Genomic DNA, 20,271 nt, shown 5'->3' on the forward strand with positions numbered 1-20,271 from the left:
GGGAAGAAACCAGCACTGAAGCAGAGGCTATTTCAGTTAAATGGGGATAAAGGAAGTAAGAAAGAATGCTAGACATTTCAAAAGAGGAATATATTTAAGAACTGGTGATTAGCGACCCTTACCAGTTTGGCTCAGCAGTTAAGAGTGTTGGCCTGCATGCAGTCCTGAGAGACCCGGGTTCGGTTCCCGCTAAGGGCGCGTACCTCGGTTGCAGTTTGTCCCCGGCCCTGGTCGGTTGTGCGGGTGGCAGCCACTCGATGTGTTCCTTTCACATCGATGTTTCTCTCTCTCTCTCTGTTCCTCTCTCTCCCTCCCACTCCACCTGAACAAAAAATGGAAAAATGTCCTCGGGTGAGGATAAAAAAAAAAAAAAAAAAAAAAAAGTATTGGCCTGCAGATCGAAGGGTGTAGGGTTTGAGTCCTGGTCGGGCACATACCTGGATTGCAGGTTCAATCCTCAGTCCTAGTCGGGGTCATGTGAGAGGCAACCAATTGATGTCTCTCACATGGATGTTTCTCCCTTCCTCCCTTCCATTCTATCTTAAAGGAAAAAATACACTCGGGCAAGGATTATCCAATAAATAAATAAATAAATAAATAAATAAATAATAAAGGGTGATTAGCCGTTGGGTATATAAGATGAGTCCTTTGTTTTAAAAAAGGTCATATCCGACATGGAGGGACCTGGAAAAAGTATTATACTAAGTGAAACAAACCAAGCAGAAAAAGACAAATACCACATGATCTCACTTATATATGGAATATAATTAATATAACAGTCTGAGGAATAGGGTAGACCCAGAAACACGGAAGTAGGGTACAGACTGACAACCCTCAGAAGAGGGGGGGCGTGGGAAGAGATAAACCACAGAACTTATATGCATGTATGCATAACCAGTGGACATGGACAACAAAGCCAGGGATGGGGCAGGGGGGAGATGGGGAGGAGGGTGTCAATGGGGTAAAAATGGAGAAACATCTGTAACAAAAATAAAATTAAATAAAAAATAAATAAAAAAGGTCATATCATTGGCAGAGTTGGGAAGGTAACTTATCTGGAGGAGGCAAAGAGTTTTAGTTTTAGTGGATTGAATTTGTGGAGCTAGGTTGAAATGACTTGGTAGTAGAGGTAGGGGACTGATCTCAAGGTAAAGGACTGAAATTCTTACAGGTGATAACATAATTGAAGTCATGAGAGTAGATAAACTGAACAAGAGAATTATAAAAAAGAAAGGTGTTTTGGAAGATTTTTTGGGATGGGGACTGTCCTAGTAGCATCAATAAAACGAGGCAAGAAAACAAATGTAGTAAGTGTGAGAGACATATTTAGGGGGGAAAAAGCTGTGGTTTTAAATATTGGCACTTGGAACTGACTAGAATTAAACAGATAAGAAACCTAAGGTTTTTTGTTGTTGTTTTTTTAAATTTTTTTTCCTTTATTGATTTTAGAGAGGCAGAAATATTGATGAGAGAGAACATCCAATGGCCACCTCCTGCATGCCCCCTACTGGGGTTTTGGCTCACAACCTGGGCATGTGCCCTGACCGGGGAATTGAACTGGTGATCTCTTGGTACATGGATTGATGCTCAACCACTGAGCCACACCAGCTGGGCTGGAGATTTAATTTTCTTAGTCTCTACCCCTTAACCTTCTACCAGCAGGCTGAGAATTGAGCTTAGCCAAGTAGGCTCACTTGTAGTGGAGAGAGAGAATAACAGACAAGGAGAATCCTCCTGGAGGATAGAGCCAAGAGGTACAGAGAACACTGGACTGAGAAACTCCTCCCAGCACCCCCTGTGTCCAGAGCAGAGAGCCCTTGCATTCATTATCTGTTCATCTGGGTTTATGAATTGATATGAACCACTGACTGTTGTGTCTCCTGTTCCTCCTCTCTTGAAAGGGAGTTGTTTTGATGGTTACACCTACTGTGTTTGTCATTGAGGATTGTGTGTGTAAAGAGTAGTAGATAACTTAATGTTTTAGTAAATAGGTCTCTGTGAAGAGGGGCCATATCTGGACCTGATAGGTTTTTTCCACATCATCCACAGATCTCGCCTTTGAGCTTGCTGTAACTAGATGGGATTTTCTGGTTATCTTCTGTGGGGAGGGAACAGGTATATTCTTCTTCTAGGAAGAAGAGTCAACTAAGTATTTGTTTATACTCATTTTATTATTTTTAAAATTTTAATTTTTTTATTGAATTTATTGGGGTCACATTGGTTAATAAAATTATAGGTTTCAGGTATTCATTTATACGATTTGTCTTGTGTGTTTACCATCCCAAGTGAAGTCTCCTTCCATCACCGAAATCCCCTCTTTAGCCTCTTCTGTCCCCCCTTTCCCCCTTTGGCATTCACTATACTATTGAGAATCATGAGTCTTAAATAGTCTCCTTTTTTTTCTAAGCATGTGATAGAATTGTCCTTTCCTGTCTTTTTGAAGTCAGGAATGCCCATGTGACTTACGGTGGCCAGTAGAATGTAAAAGGAAGTTTAGAGCAGGATGTGATTTACCACATTTCCTTTTACTGTTCTGGGAGAGGCAGTCTTGAAAGCGTGTGTCAAGTGGAGCCCAGGTTTCTGAGGGACTGATGAGCAGATCTTTCCTGCCAATCCAAATTGGACATATAAAATTAGTGAGAAAAAGTCAAGTGTAATTGAAAAATAAAAAATGATTAAGTGGCAAAAATAATTAGTGAGAAAAAATCTTGTTGTGTCAAGCCATTGAGATTTTGGGATTGTTCGTTACTGTAGCACAGCTTCACTAGTCCTGATTGGCATGTTATAGTTATAATTTTAGTCACAGTAGGTGCTCAATAAATGTTCAAGTTGAATTTTGAGGACAAAAGAACATATATAAATTTTGAAACTGTCAAGATACAGCTTTTTGGCTTATATTCCTTAATATAATAGCCAGCTCATAAAATGATGAGGTGCCCTTAATATAATAGCCAGCTCATAAAATGACTATGGCAAAAAGATGATGTAGGTAGAGGACATAGGAAAAATTAGAACACAATAAAACTTGTAACCTTATAACTAGAAATAACTGTTTAAAGCTATACATAGGTGTGGTTTACTGGATCATTTAAAGCATTGTTTTTTGTTTCTGGTGTTAGAAACTCAAATTAAGATTGTTGAGAATTCACAAAAAGAGTTGTGAATAATCCTTAGAAAGTATAATAATGGATTTATTTCTAACACAGGATGAGAAAGAATCTATTTAAAGGGAGTATTTTTAAAAAAAATGATTTTAGGAAGTGGGAAACATCGATTTGTTGTTCCACTTGTTTATACATTCATTGGTGATTTCTTTTATGTGCCTTGACCAGGGATTGAACCCATAACCTTGGTGTACTGGGACAATACTCTAACCATGTGAGCTCCTGGCCAGGGGTTAAGGGAGTACTTTTTCTAATGAAGCGGTAGGGGGAAATCCCAAACCACTATTTTTTCTAGCCATAGCAGTGGTGGCAGTTTTAGACTAGTGCTAGAGTAGAACCCATTCCTCAAATGAAGCCTTAGAATCCCAGTGTATAAAACTGATCTTGTGGGGCTTCTCTGACTTATGTGAGGACCTTGGACTCCCATATATTTTATCTTCTCTGCTGACACTTAAGGTGTCCTTTAAGTAAACAATTGGAAAGTGTCTGTTCTGGAAGCACTGTGGCCATCTTCATTTTTTGATGTTTAGATTTCTTAGGAGAGGATTTGAATTCTTTCTGTAGGCCTAATTTATCTACCATTTATATGCAATTTTAGCAATCCTGGCTGTTACATACACATACATCTAGAAGATACGTTTATCCACAGGGCAGATGGTATGAAAACTGATATGGTGGAACCTCAGTTCTCCAACTTGATTCGTTCTGGGAGACTTACAGATTTGTTCGAAAACGGAATCATTTTATCCCATTAGAAATAATATAAATTGAATTAGTTTGTTCCAGGCCCCCAAATGATTCCCTGTTTTAACCCTTCTTTTTTTTTTTTTTTTTTTATCCTCACCCGAGGACATTTTTGCATTTTTTGTTCAGACAGAGCGGGAGGGAGGGAGAGGAAGAGAGAGAGAGAGAAACATTGATGTGAAGGGACACATCGAGTGGTTGCCACCCGCACGACCAACCAGGGCCAGGGACAAACTGCAACCGAGGTACGTGCCCTTAGCGGGAACCGAACCCGGGTCTCTCTGTACTGCAGGCCGACGCTCTAACCGCTGAGCCAAACCGGCCAGGGCTTAACCCTTCTTATATACAGTACATGTCTAGTGTACTCTTTAATCTATAAACAAACACTTTTCTTAAATTTATTGCACCACCCCTTATTAGCCTTAAAAACGAATCACTTTCAGCACTCATTCCAGGAATGTCTTTCAGAGAGTCAGCACTCAGCATCTTCACTTTTTCACATATCATTGCCTTCGTATCACGGGCTAACTGCTTTTTATTTATCAGAATCAACAACAGTTTTTCTCTCTTCAATTGCCTGTGAATCATTATTTCTTTCATACCTTTAGCACATTAACACTTTTTTTTTTTAATCCTCACTCGAGGATATTTTTGCATTTATCTTCAATTAGAGCAGGAAGGGAGAGAAGGAGGAAGAGAGAGAGAGAAACATCTACGTGAGAGAGACACATCGACCAGCTGCCACCCACACAACCCCAGCTGGGGCCGGGGACAAACTGCAACCAAGGTACATGCCCTTAGCCGGGAACTGAACCCCGGCCTCTCTGGTCAGCGGGCCGCCACTCTAACTGCTGAGCCAAACTGGCCAGGGCCACATTAACACTTGATGGCCTCTTTATGTTTTAAATCATCACACACACACACACACACACACACACACACACACACTGCAAAAACTATGCACAGCACAATTTCCTGAGGTGTAAACTAACTCACATTCTCCTTTGTGGCCTGAGCAACGCTTTTTGTCATGCTGATGTATCAGCATGAAGGGTTGTCAGGTTGAGTAGTGAAGCTTGTTCAACAACCAGGACATTGTTTTAGTGAACAACTTAGTCTAGAACTGAATTGTTTGAGATGGGATTTGTTCAAGAAGTGAGGTTTGACTGTAATTGGATTGTGAGAGGTGAAGTTAAAATTGTATATAACTTATTGCTGTTATTGTTTATTTCTCTCTCTTGGTCTTCCTAGACTAAAGAAGACTTTAAAAAAACAACAGCGTACTTTGTTCTCTAGTGCTTGAATTAAGTGATAGAATGTTTAGATAAGGTAATGGGGAGGTAAACTACTGTAGGATCCAATATATATTATGGTCATAGTTTAAATCAAGAGCCAGCAATATTTTATTTTCCAGTTTAAATACTTTATGTGACTTCAGGTTGTCTCTAAAAATTGAATGTACTCTTAGGGTGAATGTTTGGTACTGTTAGAATTTGAATAGTGACAGTTGTGATAGCGGTTGGTAACATCATACTTTTCTGTTTCTTAGATAGCATTCAGAGACTATTGGGAACTATCACCCTTTTTGGTATTTTAACTTAGGTGAGTGATGGAGGAAAACAATTTTTTTTTCTTTTTTTAAATGTTTTTATTGATATTTTTTGAGTGAGAGGAAGGGAAAGAGAGAGAAATATTGATGTGAGAGAGCTACATCGATTGGCTGCCTCCTGCACACCCCCTACTAGGGATTGAGCCCATAACCCGGGCATGTGCCCTGACCGGGAATTGAACGAGGACCTCTTAGTCCATGCTGGGCACATTTGTCTTTTTATGATTAACTTATTTCACTTATCATAATGTTTTCAAGGTTCTTGCATGTTGCAGCATGGGACAGGATTTCCTTTTTTAAAGCCATACAATATTCCATTATATGTATATACAGCATTTTCTTTGTCCTCCCCAGATTTTTAAAGTTACATTAACCTGATTTGATCAAACTATTAAAATCACATATTCATATGTAGGGAGGTTAATTTAAATATTCTATTTCTGGAAACTAGTCCTGGTAGGGAACTGATGACCTACAGCAATCCTTGCAGTATGGTTTCACATTATTCTTTGTCTTATGTCCTGGCTCTATCCATTTTCAACTGTGTGACTTCAGGCAAAATACTTAACCTCTTTGTTTCTTAATCTAGGAAGGGGAGAAGGGAATATTACTATACTAACATCCGGGTACTTGGGAGCATGAAATAAGTTAACATAATGGTAAGTTCTTACAATCATGTCTCACAAGTAGTAAATCTTATGTGTAAGTTATCACCATTATCTGATAGAGTAGAACACAGTTCCCTTAAAAAGGACTTATCTAGCCGTGGCCGATTTGGCTCAGTGGTTGGGGCATCGGCCTGCAAACTGAAGAGTCACGGGTTCAATTTCCGGTCAAGGGCATGTACCTTGGTTAAGGTTCTGTCCTGGCCGTGGTTGGGGTCATGTGGAGGCAGCCAGTCGATGTGTCTCTCTCACATCAATGTTCGCCCCTCCCCCCCCAGTCTATTTGAAGATAAATGGAAAAAAATGTCCTTGGGTGAGGATTTAAGAGTAAAAAGGACTTACCTAGTACTTCAGATTAATAAAGTGAAGTTAATATTTCACTATTTACATTGTATTAATTGTAAGTCTCATTTTCTTTTTCTCATATATTTGTGGTATGACTAAAATGAGGCCTTCTATAAGCCATATTAGAAAATCTGTTATTTCCAGTTATGTTTGTGTGTATATCCTATAAAAGTTTGTATTTCTAGATTTAATGAGAAGAATAATCCTATTAATGTGTAATCTCCAATTGGGTAGAAAGCTTTGAAGACAATTTGGAAAACTTATGTAAAAAAATAAGTAGAAGAGGAAGCCCTGGTTGGTGTGGCTCAGTTGGTTGAACATCAAAGGTTGTCAGCTCTATTCTTTCAGGACACATGTCTGGGTTTTGGGCTTGATCCCCCTATGTGGGGCCTGCAGGAGGCAGCACATCAATGTTTCTCTTTCACATTGATAATGTTTCTCTCTCTCTCACTTTCTCTCTATTTCCATTTCTCTCCATCTCTCTCCCTCTCCCTTCTTCTCTCTCTAAAATCAATAAAAACATGTATTTAAAAAAAAATATGAGGGTTGATTTGAAAAAGATTAGTAGAGATAAAGATTGATTTTGATTTTTAAGTGGGGGAAGTGGCAGTCACAGAAGAGGAATGATCCAAATCTAAGGAGATAGGGTTTGTGGAAAAGAGATTGCTTAATGTTAAAGCAGAGATGGTGATAGATAGATAGATAGATAGATAGATAGATAGATAGATAGATAGATAGATAGATCATTTTGAAAAAGAAATAAAATTTGGTTTTAAAATCTTCCCCTCAAGTGTTAACTTACTTTGATTAGACTAGCAAAGTTACATTTTTAGGAATCCATGTCTACAATTTAGAACTATCCCCTTGAAATAAAAATTGGAAATAAAGACTTTTGGGAGCTCTGAAATATTCAGTGGAATCAGAATAGTTATGAATGTGAAAAATCTAATTAAAATAATATATGAGATCTTGTAGGGTTATCCTGTAATTCTGTGTTTGGGTAGTTTTTACGGCAGGTGAAACTGATTAAAGGAGACATGTAAATAAAATAAACTTTTAGAATCAAATGAAGTAATTTTATAAGTGCTTAAAATTGAAGGCAGGCAGAGACTATGAAAACCTTTGATAAGAACAACAAAATCCTAATGAAAGCTATTGATAAAGGAGAATGTCTCATTTTATTGACAGCACCGTAATTCATATTTATCTAGTGTTATTTAAATTAAATATATATGTTCTAGACTTAAATAAGTTATGAATTTATCTTAAATATTCTATTAGAGAGCTATTTATAAATAATTATCACCTGAGGACATTTTTCCATTTTTTGTTCAGATAGAGTGGGAGGGAGAGAGAGAAACATCGACGTGAAAGGGACACATTGAGTGGTTGCCACCCGCACAACCCAACCAGGGCGGGGGACAAATGGCAACCCTTAGCGGGAAGCGAACCCACGTCTCTCTGGACCGCAGGCCGGCCGACGCTCTGACCGCTGAGCCAAACCAGCCAGGGCTCTTCTGGTAATATTTTTAATAGAAATCTAGGCATGCCCAGAATTACCATTGCTTATTATAAATTATTATACAGATTACCATTGGTGCCTTCATTAAGCCCATGTCAGCTCTGTTTGTATTACAAATTATAAAGCCATTCACTCCTATACTTTTTGCTGTGCTTTTAGTATGCTGCTGCAATGCATATTGCTATTTGTATATGCTTGGATTAAGTGGATTTGTATTTTCTGGTTTTTAGCTTCAGAGTAGACAAGTGCTTTAATATTTATGTAAAGAAACTATGGCCCGGCTGGTGTGACTCAGTGGATTGAGTGATGTCCCATGGACTGAGAGAGGTCCTAGTTTGATTTCCAGTCAGGGCACATGCCTGGGTTACAGGCTTCAACCCCAGTAGGTGTGTGCAGGAGGCAGCTAATGTTTCTCTCACATCAAGGTTTCTATCTCTCCCTTCCTCTCTCTCTAAAAAAATCAGTAAAAACATACTTAAAAAAATAAACCATGGATTGAATAGAAAAAACAATGCAAGTACCACTAAGACAAGAAAATGGTAGATTCTTTCCATTTGCTATTGATAACATTGAAACTCAGCCTAAATATTTTGTTGTGACATAGCTAATACTGAGTTATCGCAATTAATAATACAATTAAAATAGTTTCTCTTATATATCTATTTGTGTTTTTAAATATTTCATTATCAATTAGAATATATATATATATATATATATATATATATATATGCTTAATTAATAAACGCATTTATGGGACCCGACCTCAGTTAGGAAGATAATGGAGATCAGTGGCTTCATTCTCTTTGTAATACACAAAGTAGCCAAATTCTTGACGGTGCTATTTAGTGGTGGCTATGGAAAGTTGGTTCCACACATGTACCTTAAGAAATCGTGCTTCTATCACACCCTCCTTATTTGGTATTTCTCTACGTAAAAGTGTACTAGTAATATCTTTCTGTACTTTTGTGTTTGTCCATTGGCTATACAAGAAAATTAGTCTTCATAACCATATCGAGTGTATGTATTTTTTTTAATCATTGAAACTTTGTTTCTCTTATCCTTCAACTCTTGCCCAGGCATGTAGGAATTTTTTTTCATTTGTACATCCCGTTTGCAAACTTGTTTTATTGGGGGGTAGGCCTTGAAAAAAAGCAACTGTAATCTTGGGAGAAAAATATTGTCAGTTATATACCAGGCCAGAAGAAAAGGAAATTTAAACATTTTGAGGTGGAGAGTTCACATAATAAAAAATTAGTGCTGTTTGTCTATAAAATTCTTTTTTTTTTTTTTTTTTTTTTTTTTTTACACACCCAAGGACATTTTTTCATTTTTTGTTCAGGTAGAGTGGGAGGGAGAGAGAGGAACAGAGAAAGAGAGAGAAACATCGATGTGAAAGGAACACATCGAGTGGCTGCCACCCGCACAACCGACCAGGGCCGGGGACAAATTGCAACCAAGGTACGTGCCCTTAGCGGGAACCGAACCCGGGTCCCTCAGGACCGCAGGCCGACGCTCTAACCGCTGAGCCAAACCGGCCAGGGCTGTTTGTCTATAAAATTCTTAAATGTATATGCCAATCTCCTATTTCCATTGCTTACATTTTGTGCATTTAATCTGTTTTTTCTTAAGTACCAAAAGTCAAGTTTAAATAAACATACTAATTTTTTATATTGCTAGTCTATATTATACAGGTATAGCTACTGAATATAAAGGTTAATTTACACAGTTTCAGTTATTCTTTTGTGTTAAATTTACCTTTGTGGTCTAGGTTAGGAACTTCAATGCCATTTTTATAATACTTTCCCAGCAAAACTCTTGGCAAGAATTGTATATACTTGTTTCCAGTCTCTTGAATCTATTCTAGGCAGGGTTGTGTCCTCACTTCTCTCCTGAAACAGCTCTTGTCAAGATAACCACTGATTACCACAGTGTTACATCCAAAGTCATTTCTCAGTCCTCATTTTACTTGATTTAATCATGCATTTGATACCTATAATTACATTCTTGAAATGAACTGGTTCTTTTTAAGCTTCTCTACTTGTTAACTTTGAAGTGCCCCAGCATTTCTTTTTATCTACACTCTATTCCAGGTGTCTCTCAGTAACCAACTATATATGCTGATGATGCCCAAATTTATGTCTGCAGGCCATACTTCTATTTAGCTCCAGACCCATCAACTGCCTGATTAACATCATCATTTGGATATTTCCTTAGCACCTCAAAACCTTTTCATATCCAAAAATGGGCCCCTAATTGGCATTTCTCTCCCACAATCTTTTCTACCTCCAGCCTATTCTATTTACATTAATGGCAACTTCATCTTTCTTAGTTGCTCAGGACAAAAACCTTAGAATTGTCTTAACTCTTTTCTTGTTCTGTCACCTCATATAACCCTATTATCAAATCTTGCAGCCAATGTCTTTGACTCTACTTACAAAATATTTCCTGACATGGACCATTGCTTATCACTTCCTCATCAACACCCTAGTTTTAGGTCACTATTCTCTTTTGCTTTGGTGTAATTATAGTAGCCACCTAATTTAATTAGTCACCCTACTTTGCCCTTGCCTCCCAACAGTCTCTTTAATACAGCATCCGGAGTGATTCTGGATTTATTTGAACAAATTTTAATTTAAATTATATTACCCCTCTATTCTTAATTTTTCAGCGACTTCCCTCTGAATAAAGTGTAGAGCCCTTACAGTGGTTTATGAGGTAATATACAATGTATAATGCCATATATGATCTGATCTCACCCCCACCCCTCCTGTGATCTTACTATTTCTTTTCCTTCACATTCATTCCATTCTAGCCACACAGGCCTCCTTGCTTTTCCTTGAACCCACCACACACACGTCCGATTTGCTTTTTTTTCTGCCTGTAATACCTTCCCCTTTGCTTGCTCCTTTGCTTTAAGAGTCAAATGTCACCAAATCTGCAAAGCTTTCTTTGACCACTCTATTTAAAATAACAAGTTCTTTCCTCTTCTCATTTACTACCTCTTCTTACCCTACTTTTTATACTGTAACACTTAACCACCACCTAAAATACTGTGTATTTATTTGTTTATTTGTTTTGTTTTCTCCCAATTAAAAAGTAACCTTTGATAAAGGCATAAACTTAACTCTTAACTGTTTTATCTTTAGAACTTAGAACGGTGACCAGCACACTGTAGTCAATTGCATATTTTTTGAGCAAAATTTTATTCTAAATTTCAAATTATGAACTTAAGTTTGGAGCACACTCATCTTAAGTTTTTTTCTTTTCTTTTTTAAGAAAATTTCCTATGGTGGGGTAGGGGCTAGTTGATCATGTAGGAACTAGAAATGAAGCCACAACAAAAGATTCTGATTGACTGTCTTTAACAGAATTCCTAAGTAATGTCTTATATATTACTTAAATTTTTTTATTTAGAATAATCTTTATATTTTAGTATACTATACATTCAGAAAAATGTACAAATCATATGTGTATAATGATAAATTTTTATAAAATGACCATATAGGAAAAATTACCACCCAGATAAAGAAATGGTGTATTACCAGTAGTAACCCAGAAATCTCCCTGTACCCAGTCATTACCCCTGTTAATGGTAGGCAGTTACCATAAAGTAGTTTTGCCCACTTTGAGCTTTATATCAATGGAATTTTTATCTATCTATCTATCTATCTATCTATCTATCTATCTATCTATCAACATAATGTGCCCTTTCATTTAAAATTGTGACATTCATTCCTGTTGTTGCCTATAAGCTTATTTTCATAGTCCATTGTATGATTGAATATATCATGATTTATTTTCCATTTCGATACTAGTAGACATGAGTTGTTTCCAATTTAGGGTGAATTTTTGTATTTTAGTGTCATGTTTATTATGCATTTGTCTTGGAGTGAAATTGCTTGGGTTATAGCGTATACGTAGGTTCAGCTTTAGAAGATACGGTCACAAGATTTTCCAAAGTTGTTACATCGGTTTACACACCTACCCACAATGTGGTAGAGTTCAAGTTGTTCCATTATTTTGCCAACAATTGGCCTGGTCTGTTTTAAAATTTTTAGCTATTTTGATGGGTGTATAGGATGTCTCATTGTGTTTTTAATTTTTTGGTTTTCTGATACCTAATAATATTGAGTATCTTTTAATACTTTTATGAGTCATTTTGATGGATTATGTCTCATTCTCCTGAGTCTTATAAATAGTAATTTTCTAAGAATAACTAGGGACCACACTGGATAACAATTCAGCACACACAACAATTTTTTTTCTATCATCTCTACTAAGATATTGAGGAGGAAGTAAACTTGACAGCCTAGTACTGAAGACTTATTTTTAAGGTGTCTGTATTAAATATGTATGCAGTTGGCAAAGGCAAATTACTTAGGACTTACTAGATGAATTTAATGATTAAGGTTCTAAAATATCCCAGATGTATATGAACAAGTGGAATAATTTTAAAAATTGGGTGTAACACTTGTCTTTAGTGAGCACTTTGTGGTCCTGTGCGTATGAATTGACTCTTAATTATAAAAATTTTCTCTTAATGTATTATTCGCATATAGCATAGAAAAGTCTGGCCCCAGCCTTTGGGAAGGTTTGTTCATTTAGATTGTATTTTCTGAGCACTTTTGAATAAAACATTCATTATCTAAAGGGATATATGAGCCAATAAAATATAATCTACCAGAAGCACATATAAAGGAGATAACATTTGAACTAGTCTTAAAGGATAAGTAGAGATTAGTTAGATGAAAAAGGAAAGATCTAGAAAACAGTCCAGGCAAAAGGCACATACAGGGGCATGACACTGAAAAACGATATGTGTGCCCGGCCGGTGTGGCTTACTGGTTGAGCGTTGACCCATGCACCAGGAGGTCACCGGTTCGATTCCTAGTCAGAGCACATGCCCAGGTTGTGGGCCCAGTCTACAGTGGGGGGCATGCAGGAGGCAGCCAGTCAAATGTTCTCACTCATCGGTGTTTCTATCTCTCTCCCTTTCCCTTCCTCTCTCTCTAGAATCAATAAAGAAAAAATATTTTAAAAAAGAGAGAGAGAGAGAAAGGAAATGTGTTCTGAAAAGGATGAGAATTTCAGTGTTTTAATACTCAGGTTGGAAGAGCAGATTGGGGCCAGATTGAGAACATTCTTGAATACCAAGTTATAATGAGTTAGTTTGGATTTTACACTGTAGAAATCAGGAAATTAGTGCAAGTATTGAATCAGGAGAGTGATGCCATTGAATTTTTATTTTTATTTTTTTTAAACCCTCACCCAAGGATATTTTTCTATTTATCTTCAGATAGAGGAGGGTAGGGGTGAGTGGGTGGGAGAGATAGAGAAAGAAACATTGATGTGAAAGACATATTTGTTGGTTGCCTCCCGCACGAGATGGATCAGGGCTGGGGACCAAACCGCAACCGAGGTATGTGCCCTTGACTGGAATCGAACCTACAACTCTTTAGTCCACCAGTCGACACTCTAACTGCTGAGCTAAACTGGCCAGGGCTGAATTATTATTTTGGGGGCTGTTAAAAGATGGATTGGCAAAAGAGAGAGGAGAGGCTGGGAATGGACTGATAGGACTCACCTGAACTTCATAATAGGAACTATTAGGTGACATATAATGCTGTCACACTATGGGGAATGCAAGGAGATGTTTTGGTGGTTATAGACGATGTGTTCAATTTGGACATGTTAAATTTTATGTGCCTATGTTGTATTCAGATTCAATAAGAAAGAAAACTATAAGTATATATGTTCATGACACATTATTTAAACATATTTTGTGGTTCCAGTAAGATAATTAGCAATAAGAATAGGAATGTCCTATATAGTATCTTCATCCCCTCAGTAAGGTTGCCCTCTCTCATCAGTTTGTCTTTTTTTTTTTGGTTCTCTATGTTATCTTTAAATCTTTCTTCTGTTCTCTAGACTTTTTTATTCTTTTTTTTTAAATTCCTCACCTGAGGATACTTTTCTATTTATCATCAGATAGAGTGGGAGGAAGGGAGAGAGAGACAGAGAGAAACATCAATGTGATAGAGCCACATTGACTGGTTGCCTCCCTCACGACCCGACCAGGGCCTGGGATGAACTGCAACTGAGGTATGTGCTCTTGATCGGAATCGAACCCGAGACTCATTGGTCCGCAGGCCGACTCTAACTGCTGAGCCAAACTGGCCAGGGCATATTTATTCTTGATATTAGTATTTTGTACTTTTTCCTGCTGTCTTATCACAAATAATGTAAGACACGAGCAGCTTTAAAAATACTTGATAAAATCTCTTCATTTTGTGAGCTTAAAATTAAATCTGGATATGTGGTACCTATATGCTGTATCTTTTATTTAATTTTTAAAAGCTAATATTGGCAGTATTTGTGCAAGTACTTACTTACACATTAATTTGCATTTCCTGAATTTTATATAAATGGAATCGTGCCCATATATATTTATCTGGCTTCTTTCACTTGGCATAGTTATTTTGAGCTTTATTCTTGTAGCATGTATCAATATAGTTCATTCCTTTTTATTCTGAGTAGTATTCTATTGTGTGGATATACAGCAGGTCCTGGAATAATGTTCTTTCGTTTAATGTTCAACGTGTCATTTCCTTAATAATAAGATGCCATAGAAACTTAACTCTTGTTTATATCAGTTAGCCTGTTACAACTGGTTTTGCTATATTGTTTTGCTTAAAGTCACAGAACCTACTGATGATGTTAAATGAGGACTTACTCTGTACCACAATTTGTTATCGGTTAATCTGTTGATAGACATTCCAAGTTTTGGCTATTACCAGTTGGCTGCTATAAACATTCATATACAATTAAATGTATTATTTATATGCCTTCGTTTCTCTTGGGTAGATAACTAGGAGTGGAATGGTTGGGTCGCAGCATGGGTAACTGTTTAACATTTTTCGAAGATGATTGTACCATTTTTCGAAGATGATTGTACCATTTTATGGTCCCACCACCAGTTCCTCGACATTCTTTCCAACGCTTGGTATGGTCAGTCTTTTAAATTTTAGTCATTCTTATAGGTGTGTAGTGATATCTTATTATAGTTTTAGTTTGCATTTGCCTATTGACTAATGTTTCCATGTTCGTATTTGTCATCGACATCTTTGGTGAGTCTTTGATGACATGCCTGTTGAAAGCTTTTGCCCATTTTTTATGGGTTTTCTTTCACTGAGTTTTGAGAGTTCTTTATATATACTGGACACAGCCCTTATTCAGCTATATCTTTGTACATATTTTCTCCCAGTTTGGGGCTTGTCTTTTCATTCACTTAAGTGTTATTCAAAGAGCAAAAGTTCTTAATTTTTATCACTTCCAATGTATCAATTTGTTCTTTTATGGATTATGCTTCTGTAATACCTAAGAATTATTTTCCTAACCCAAGGTCACAAGATTTCTTCCTGTTTTCTTTTAAAAGTATAATAGTTTTAGGTTTTACACACACACACACACACACACAAACTTTTTAATTGACTGTATTGGGGTTAGGCTTTATATTAGATCTATGATTCCTTTTGTGCTATTTTAAGAAGTATGTTGCAAAACATGGGACAAATTTAGATTTTTACCCGTGGATATCTAGTTATTCCAGCACCATTTGTTGAAAAGACTATCCTTTCTCCACTGAATTGCTTTTGCACCGTTTTTTGAACATCAGTTGACTAAGGTGTGTGAATAGATTTCTAGACTACATTCTGTTCCATTGATCTATGTGTCTATCCTTTCACTAATACCATACTGTCTTGATCACCATAGCTTCCATGTAAAGTTTTTTTTTTTTATCATCCTCACCCGAGGACATTTTTCGATATTTTGTTCAGATAGAGTGGGAGGGAGGGAGGGAGGGAGGGAGAGAGAGAGAGAGAGAGAGAGAGAGAGAGAGAAACATCAATGTGAAAGGGACACACCAAGTGGCCGCCACCCGCACGACGGCCAACCAGGGCCGGGGACAAACTGCAATCGGGGCATGTGCCCCTACCGGGAACTGAACCCAGGTCTTTCCAGACTGCAGGCCAACACTCTAACCACTGAGCCAAACTGGCCAGGGCCCATGTAAAGTTTGAAGTCAGGCTGTCAATTTTTTTTTTAAAAAGCCTCCTTGGGTTTGATTTTATTAATTTTTTTCTTTATTGCTTTTTAGAGAGAGAGGAAGAGAGAGAGAGAGAGAAATAGTGGTGAGAGGGAACATCTATTGACTGCCTCCTACATGCCCCCCACTGTGGACCTGGCCCGCAACCTGGGCATGTGCCCTGACCAGGAATCGAACTGGTGACCTCTTGGTCAACGCTCAACCACTCAGTCACACCGGCTGGGCAAGCCTCCTTGGATTTTAAATTGGGATTACAGTGAACCTATAGATCAGTTTAAAGAGAATTGACATGTTACCAATTGTGATGGTTAATTTTCTGTGTGAACCTGACTAGAGTATGGTGTCGAGTTTTTTGGTCAAACATTAGTCTGGATGTTGCTATGAAGGCATTTTGTTGTTGTTAATCCTCACCTGAGGGTATTTTTTCCATTGACCTTTACATATGGAGGGAGGGGGGCGGAGAGAAACAACAATGTGCGAGAGACACATCAATTGATTGCTGGGAATCAAACCTGCAACCTAAATATGTGCCCTGATGGGGAATAGAACCTGCCACCTTTTGATGTAAGGAACTGGCTCCAGCCAACTGAGCCTCCCAGCGAGGGCTTACATGTATCTAACTCTTAGTCATCATTTCACTGAGGAAATAGAAACCGATTTCCCCTTAATTTCCAGCCTTCACATTCTCTCTGCATCTGCGGTCTAACATAGTTTGTGGTAGCTAATTATTTATTGGATGAATGAATGTGCCAGTATATTTTCTTCCTTCATGTAATAGAGGAAGAGGTGGTTTTGTTCCATCAACTTAAACCTTTAAGTGCTCTGGATTATCATTCTCTTCTGACTTATTAAGGACTTCAGTGTTTCCATTCTCTGTAATGAATCTTTCTCATAAGCATTTAACCCACTTCCTTGGATGAACTCCATTACTATGTATATATTTGATAAGTTCTATATCTCTAGCACACACCTCATTCTGGGTGTCAGGCCTGTAGGTCTAGCTTCTTTTCTAGTATGTGTCATAGACAGTTTAGACTCCATGACCTTCAACCTTGAGCTCGTTAACTGTTCTTCTTCACCTCTACCTAAACCTTCTCCATTGTTTCCTATGTCAGTGATCACCACTATGGATAGTCTCTCTGCTTTGTTGCCCAGGCCATAGTCCCCTCTTTTCCCATATTTCCCTCTGATTCTTGGTTGTGATTATTCTGATAAAATAAACTAGTTATAAACAGTTTGAGCCATTTTTCTTGATTGTTGGTAATACACTTTAGTTTTCATTGGTATAAATTTAAGTGTTTTTAGGTATATTTGGTATTTTTAGGCTATTTTTGCCCAGTTATTAGTGACTAACATAGATCTGAAATAATAAATTTTCATTAAGATTTTTAGTTTGCGCCTGGCCGGTGTGGATCAGTGGTTGAGCGTTGACCCAAGTACCAAGAGGTTGCTGGTTTGATTCCTGGTCAGGGCACAAGCCCAGGTTGTGGGCCGGATCCCCAGTTGGGGGGCATTGGAGAGGCAGCCAATTGATGTTCTCTCTCATCAATGTTTTCATCTCTTCCTCTCCCTCCCTTTCTCTCTAAAATAAAATAAAAATTTTTTTTAGCTTGCATAAATCAAAATAAAAATTTGTAGCAATTTGTTCTACTGCAAATGGTTATAGTCAGTGTTTAAGTATGTGTTGTTTCTTTAAAAAAGATTCAGTTTTCTAAGATTAAAGAAAATCTCTTAGTTTCTAGTAGAAAATTATGTTGTATCCATTATCAATATAAATAAAGGTGTTTAGCTCTGCTGAGAAAATGACATAACTTCCTGCTATATTCATTCTTCCTCACTGTTGCTCATTTTATTTCCCAGTCTGGTTTATAATAAAAGTCCTTGAAAATAGAAACTGCCTCTCATACTTCTATGCCTCTTTCCACAGTGATATTGTGGCCATTCTAATATTTTAATAATGATTTACTTTAAAGCTCAAGTATGTGAGTTTCAAGTGAATGTTACCTTTTTTTTTTTGCATTCACATAGTACCTACAGACTAAGGCATAATTAATACAGGTTGTGAAAAAGAGGTTTAAGGTTTAGAGTTTGTTCCAATCTGAATTAACAATTGGATTTTTTTCCCTAATCAAACAATTATAATTGAAGTTTCAGATTGTTTATAACTGACCTTGCTCAAAAAAGCACTTGTTTTTCTTAATGAATCTTTTAAAACAGCAAGCTCATTCTGGCTTTATTCCTCTTTTGGATTAATCTTTGATATTTAGAATAAAAGAGATTGTTTTGAAAGACTAAGCCACAACAAGGAGTGATAATTTTGCTCCGTAAACAGATGATTTTTAACTTTCACATAGTATTCACTTTACCTTAGTGTGGCTCAGATCTCATGCTATCTCTTGGGCCAGTGGGCTGCTTCTCATCTGTTTTGTTTTTTTCTTTAGATATTAGGATCAAGGAAGAAGAACCTGATCCTGAAGAGTGGCAGCTCAGTGGTGATTCTACATTGAATACCAATGATCTTACACACTTAAGAGTACAGGTGGTAGATGAAGAAGGGGACCAACAACATCAAGAAGGAAAAAGACTTCGGAGGGTAGCTTGCACCTGTCCCAACTGTAAAGAAGGTGGTGGGAGGTATGCACATATGAAACATATTTTTTAAAAGACTGCTTATATCATCACCCTAATTTTTGAAATACTGCATGCCGTGTCACTTAATTGTAGGATATTATTTATTACATGATCATTTTGTGTGTATATATGTATGAGTGTGGCAGAAAAAGTTAAGAGAACAAAATATGTGAAATTAAAACTTTCCGTTCAAACACTGTTTTTAAAACTAAAATTACTTGGTTGACTGTATTTTTTTGTAAGCAGTGTAACAGGCCCATATCAGGTATCAGCCTGTTTGCAAATCGGCAGTGGGATTTGCCTAAATACAGATAGAAAGTTGATTCTTAGCTTGAGAATAGAAATTGTATAGCATAAGAAGTTCAGAAATAGTTAATAACTATAAGCATTTTCATTTTCAACAGAAATGAATAATAAGCCTTAATGATGGAATTTTTAAAAAATTAAAACTGTAATATTTCTGTTTAGTATTTTAAAAAGTAAACAAGACAGAATAACATGACAGGAATAAATTCAACACAGATCAGTAATTATATTAAATGTGGATGGATTAAGCTTAGTAATTAAGGGGTGGAGACTCATCATATTTAAAGACATCAAATCCAACTTTATTTTGATTAGGCAAATGTTAACAAAAAGAAAATCAAATGGATAGATAGGGGTATATTTCTAAATAATACGAAGTTTTCACCAAGAAGATTTAGCAGTTAATGGTATCTTTCCCCTACATCTTTGAAATATATAGAGCAAAAACTGAGAACTATAAAGACATACCAACCAAATCCCCAGTCATTGTGAAAGGCCTTAATGTACTTCTCTCAGAAATAGACAAAACTGCTATTGATACAGTTAATGAGTTTAATATAACAGAGACTTTATCTACCTTTGATTTGAAAGATCAACATTTGTCAGCCAGTTAAAATTATAGTAATGATAATAACTTAATAACATTGAGAGTTTACTGTGTTCCTAAATAATCTTATAAGTGAGGCATAGAGAGGTGAGTGACTTGTATGAGCACAGACAACAGATATCTGGTCCCAGATACTCCAGAAATTTACCACTGTATTGTACTGCCTCCTAAGTGGATTTGTTGCTGCATCTGATGCTTAGATATTTGTGTTTACTGGTAATAATTCGGTTGTTTGAAATTTTATATTTTTGAAATAGTTTGGTCAATTTAAATAACTAAATGGAATTCTAATTGGGCAGTAACTTCTGAAATTGACTCATTTTTAGAGGAACTTTCAAGACAATTTTTTATGAAAGTCAGATCTAATTGAGGATCAAGGTCTGGCCTGTTTTACTTATTCTTTAAAATGAAAATCTTTAAAATATATGTATATTAAACTAATGCATACACATAAAAATTCAGAAGTATAGAAGAATTAAAAATACCAAAGTCCTACCTCACTTCAAGATAACCACTGCGACATTTTTATATATGTCCTTCCAGACTTTACATATATTTTAAAGTACAATCA

General features: G+C 36.8%; 1 protein-coding gene across 1 annotated transcript in view; it reads left to right on the forward strand.

Annotated features, from left to right (window-relative positions):
• The window catches only part of SP3 (Sp3 transcription factor), a 59,037-nt gene that overhangs the window by 30,088 nt on the left and 8,678 nt on the right, over positions 1-20,271 (forward strand). The window contains exon 5 of the mRNA XM_036254724.1: positions 18,598-18,790. Within this exon, the coding sequence (XP_036110617.1) occupies positions 18,598-18,790 (193 nt within the window). The remainder of the gene's footprint in view (positions 1-18,597; positions 18,791-20,271) is intronic.

The sequence above is a fragment of the Molossus molossus genome, unplaced genomic scaffold (assembly GCF_014108415.1).
Source record: "Molossus molossus isolate mMolMol1 unplaced genomic scaffold, mMolMol1.p scaffold_m16_p_11, whole genome shotgun sequence".
Taxonomy (NCBI): domain Eukaryota; kingdom Metazoa; phylum Chordata; class Mammalia; order Chiroptera; family Molossidae; genus Molossus; species Molossus molossus.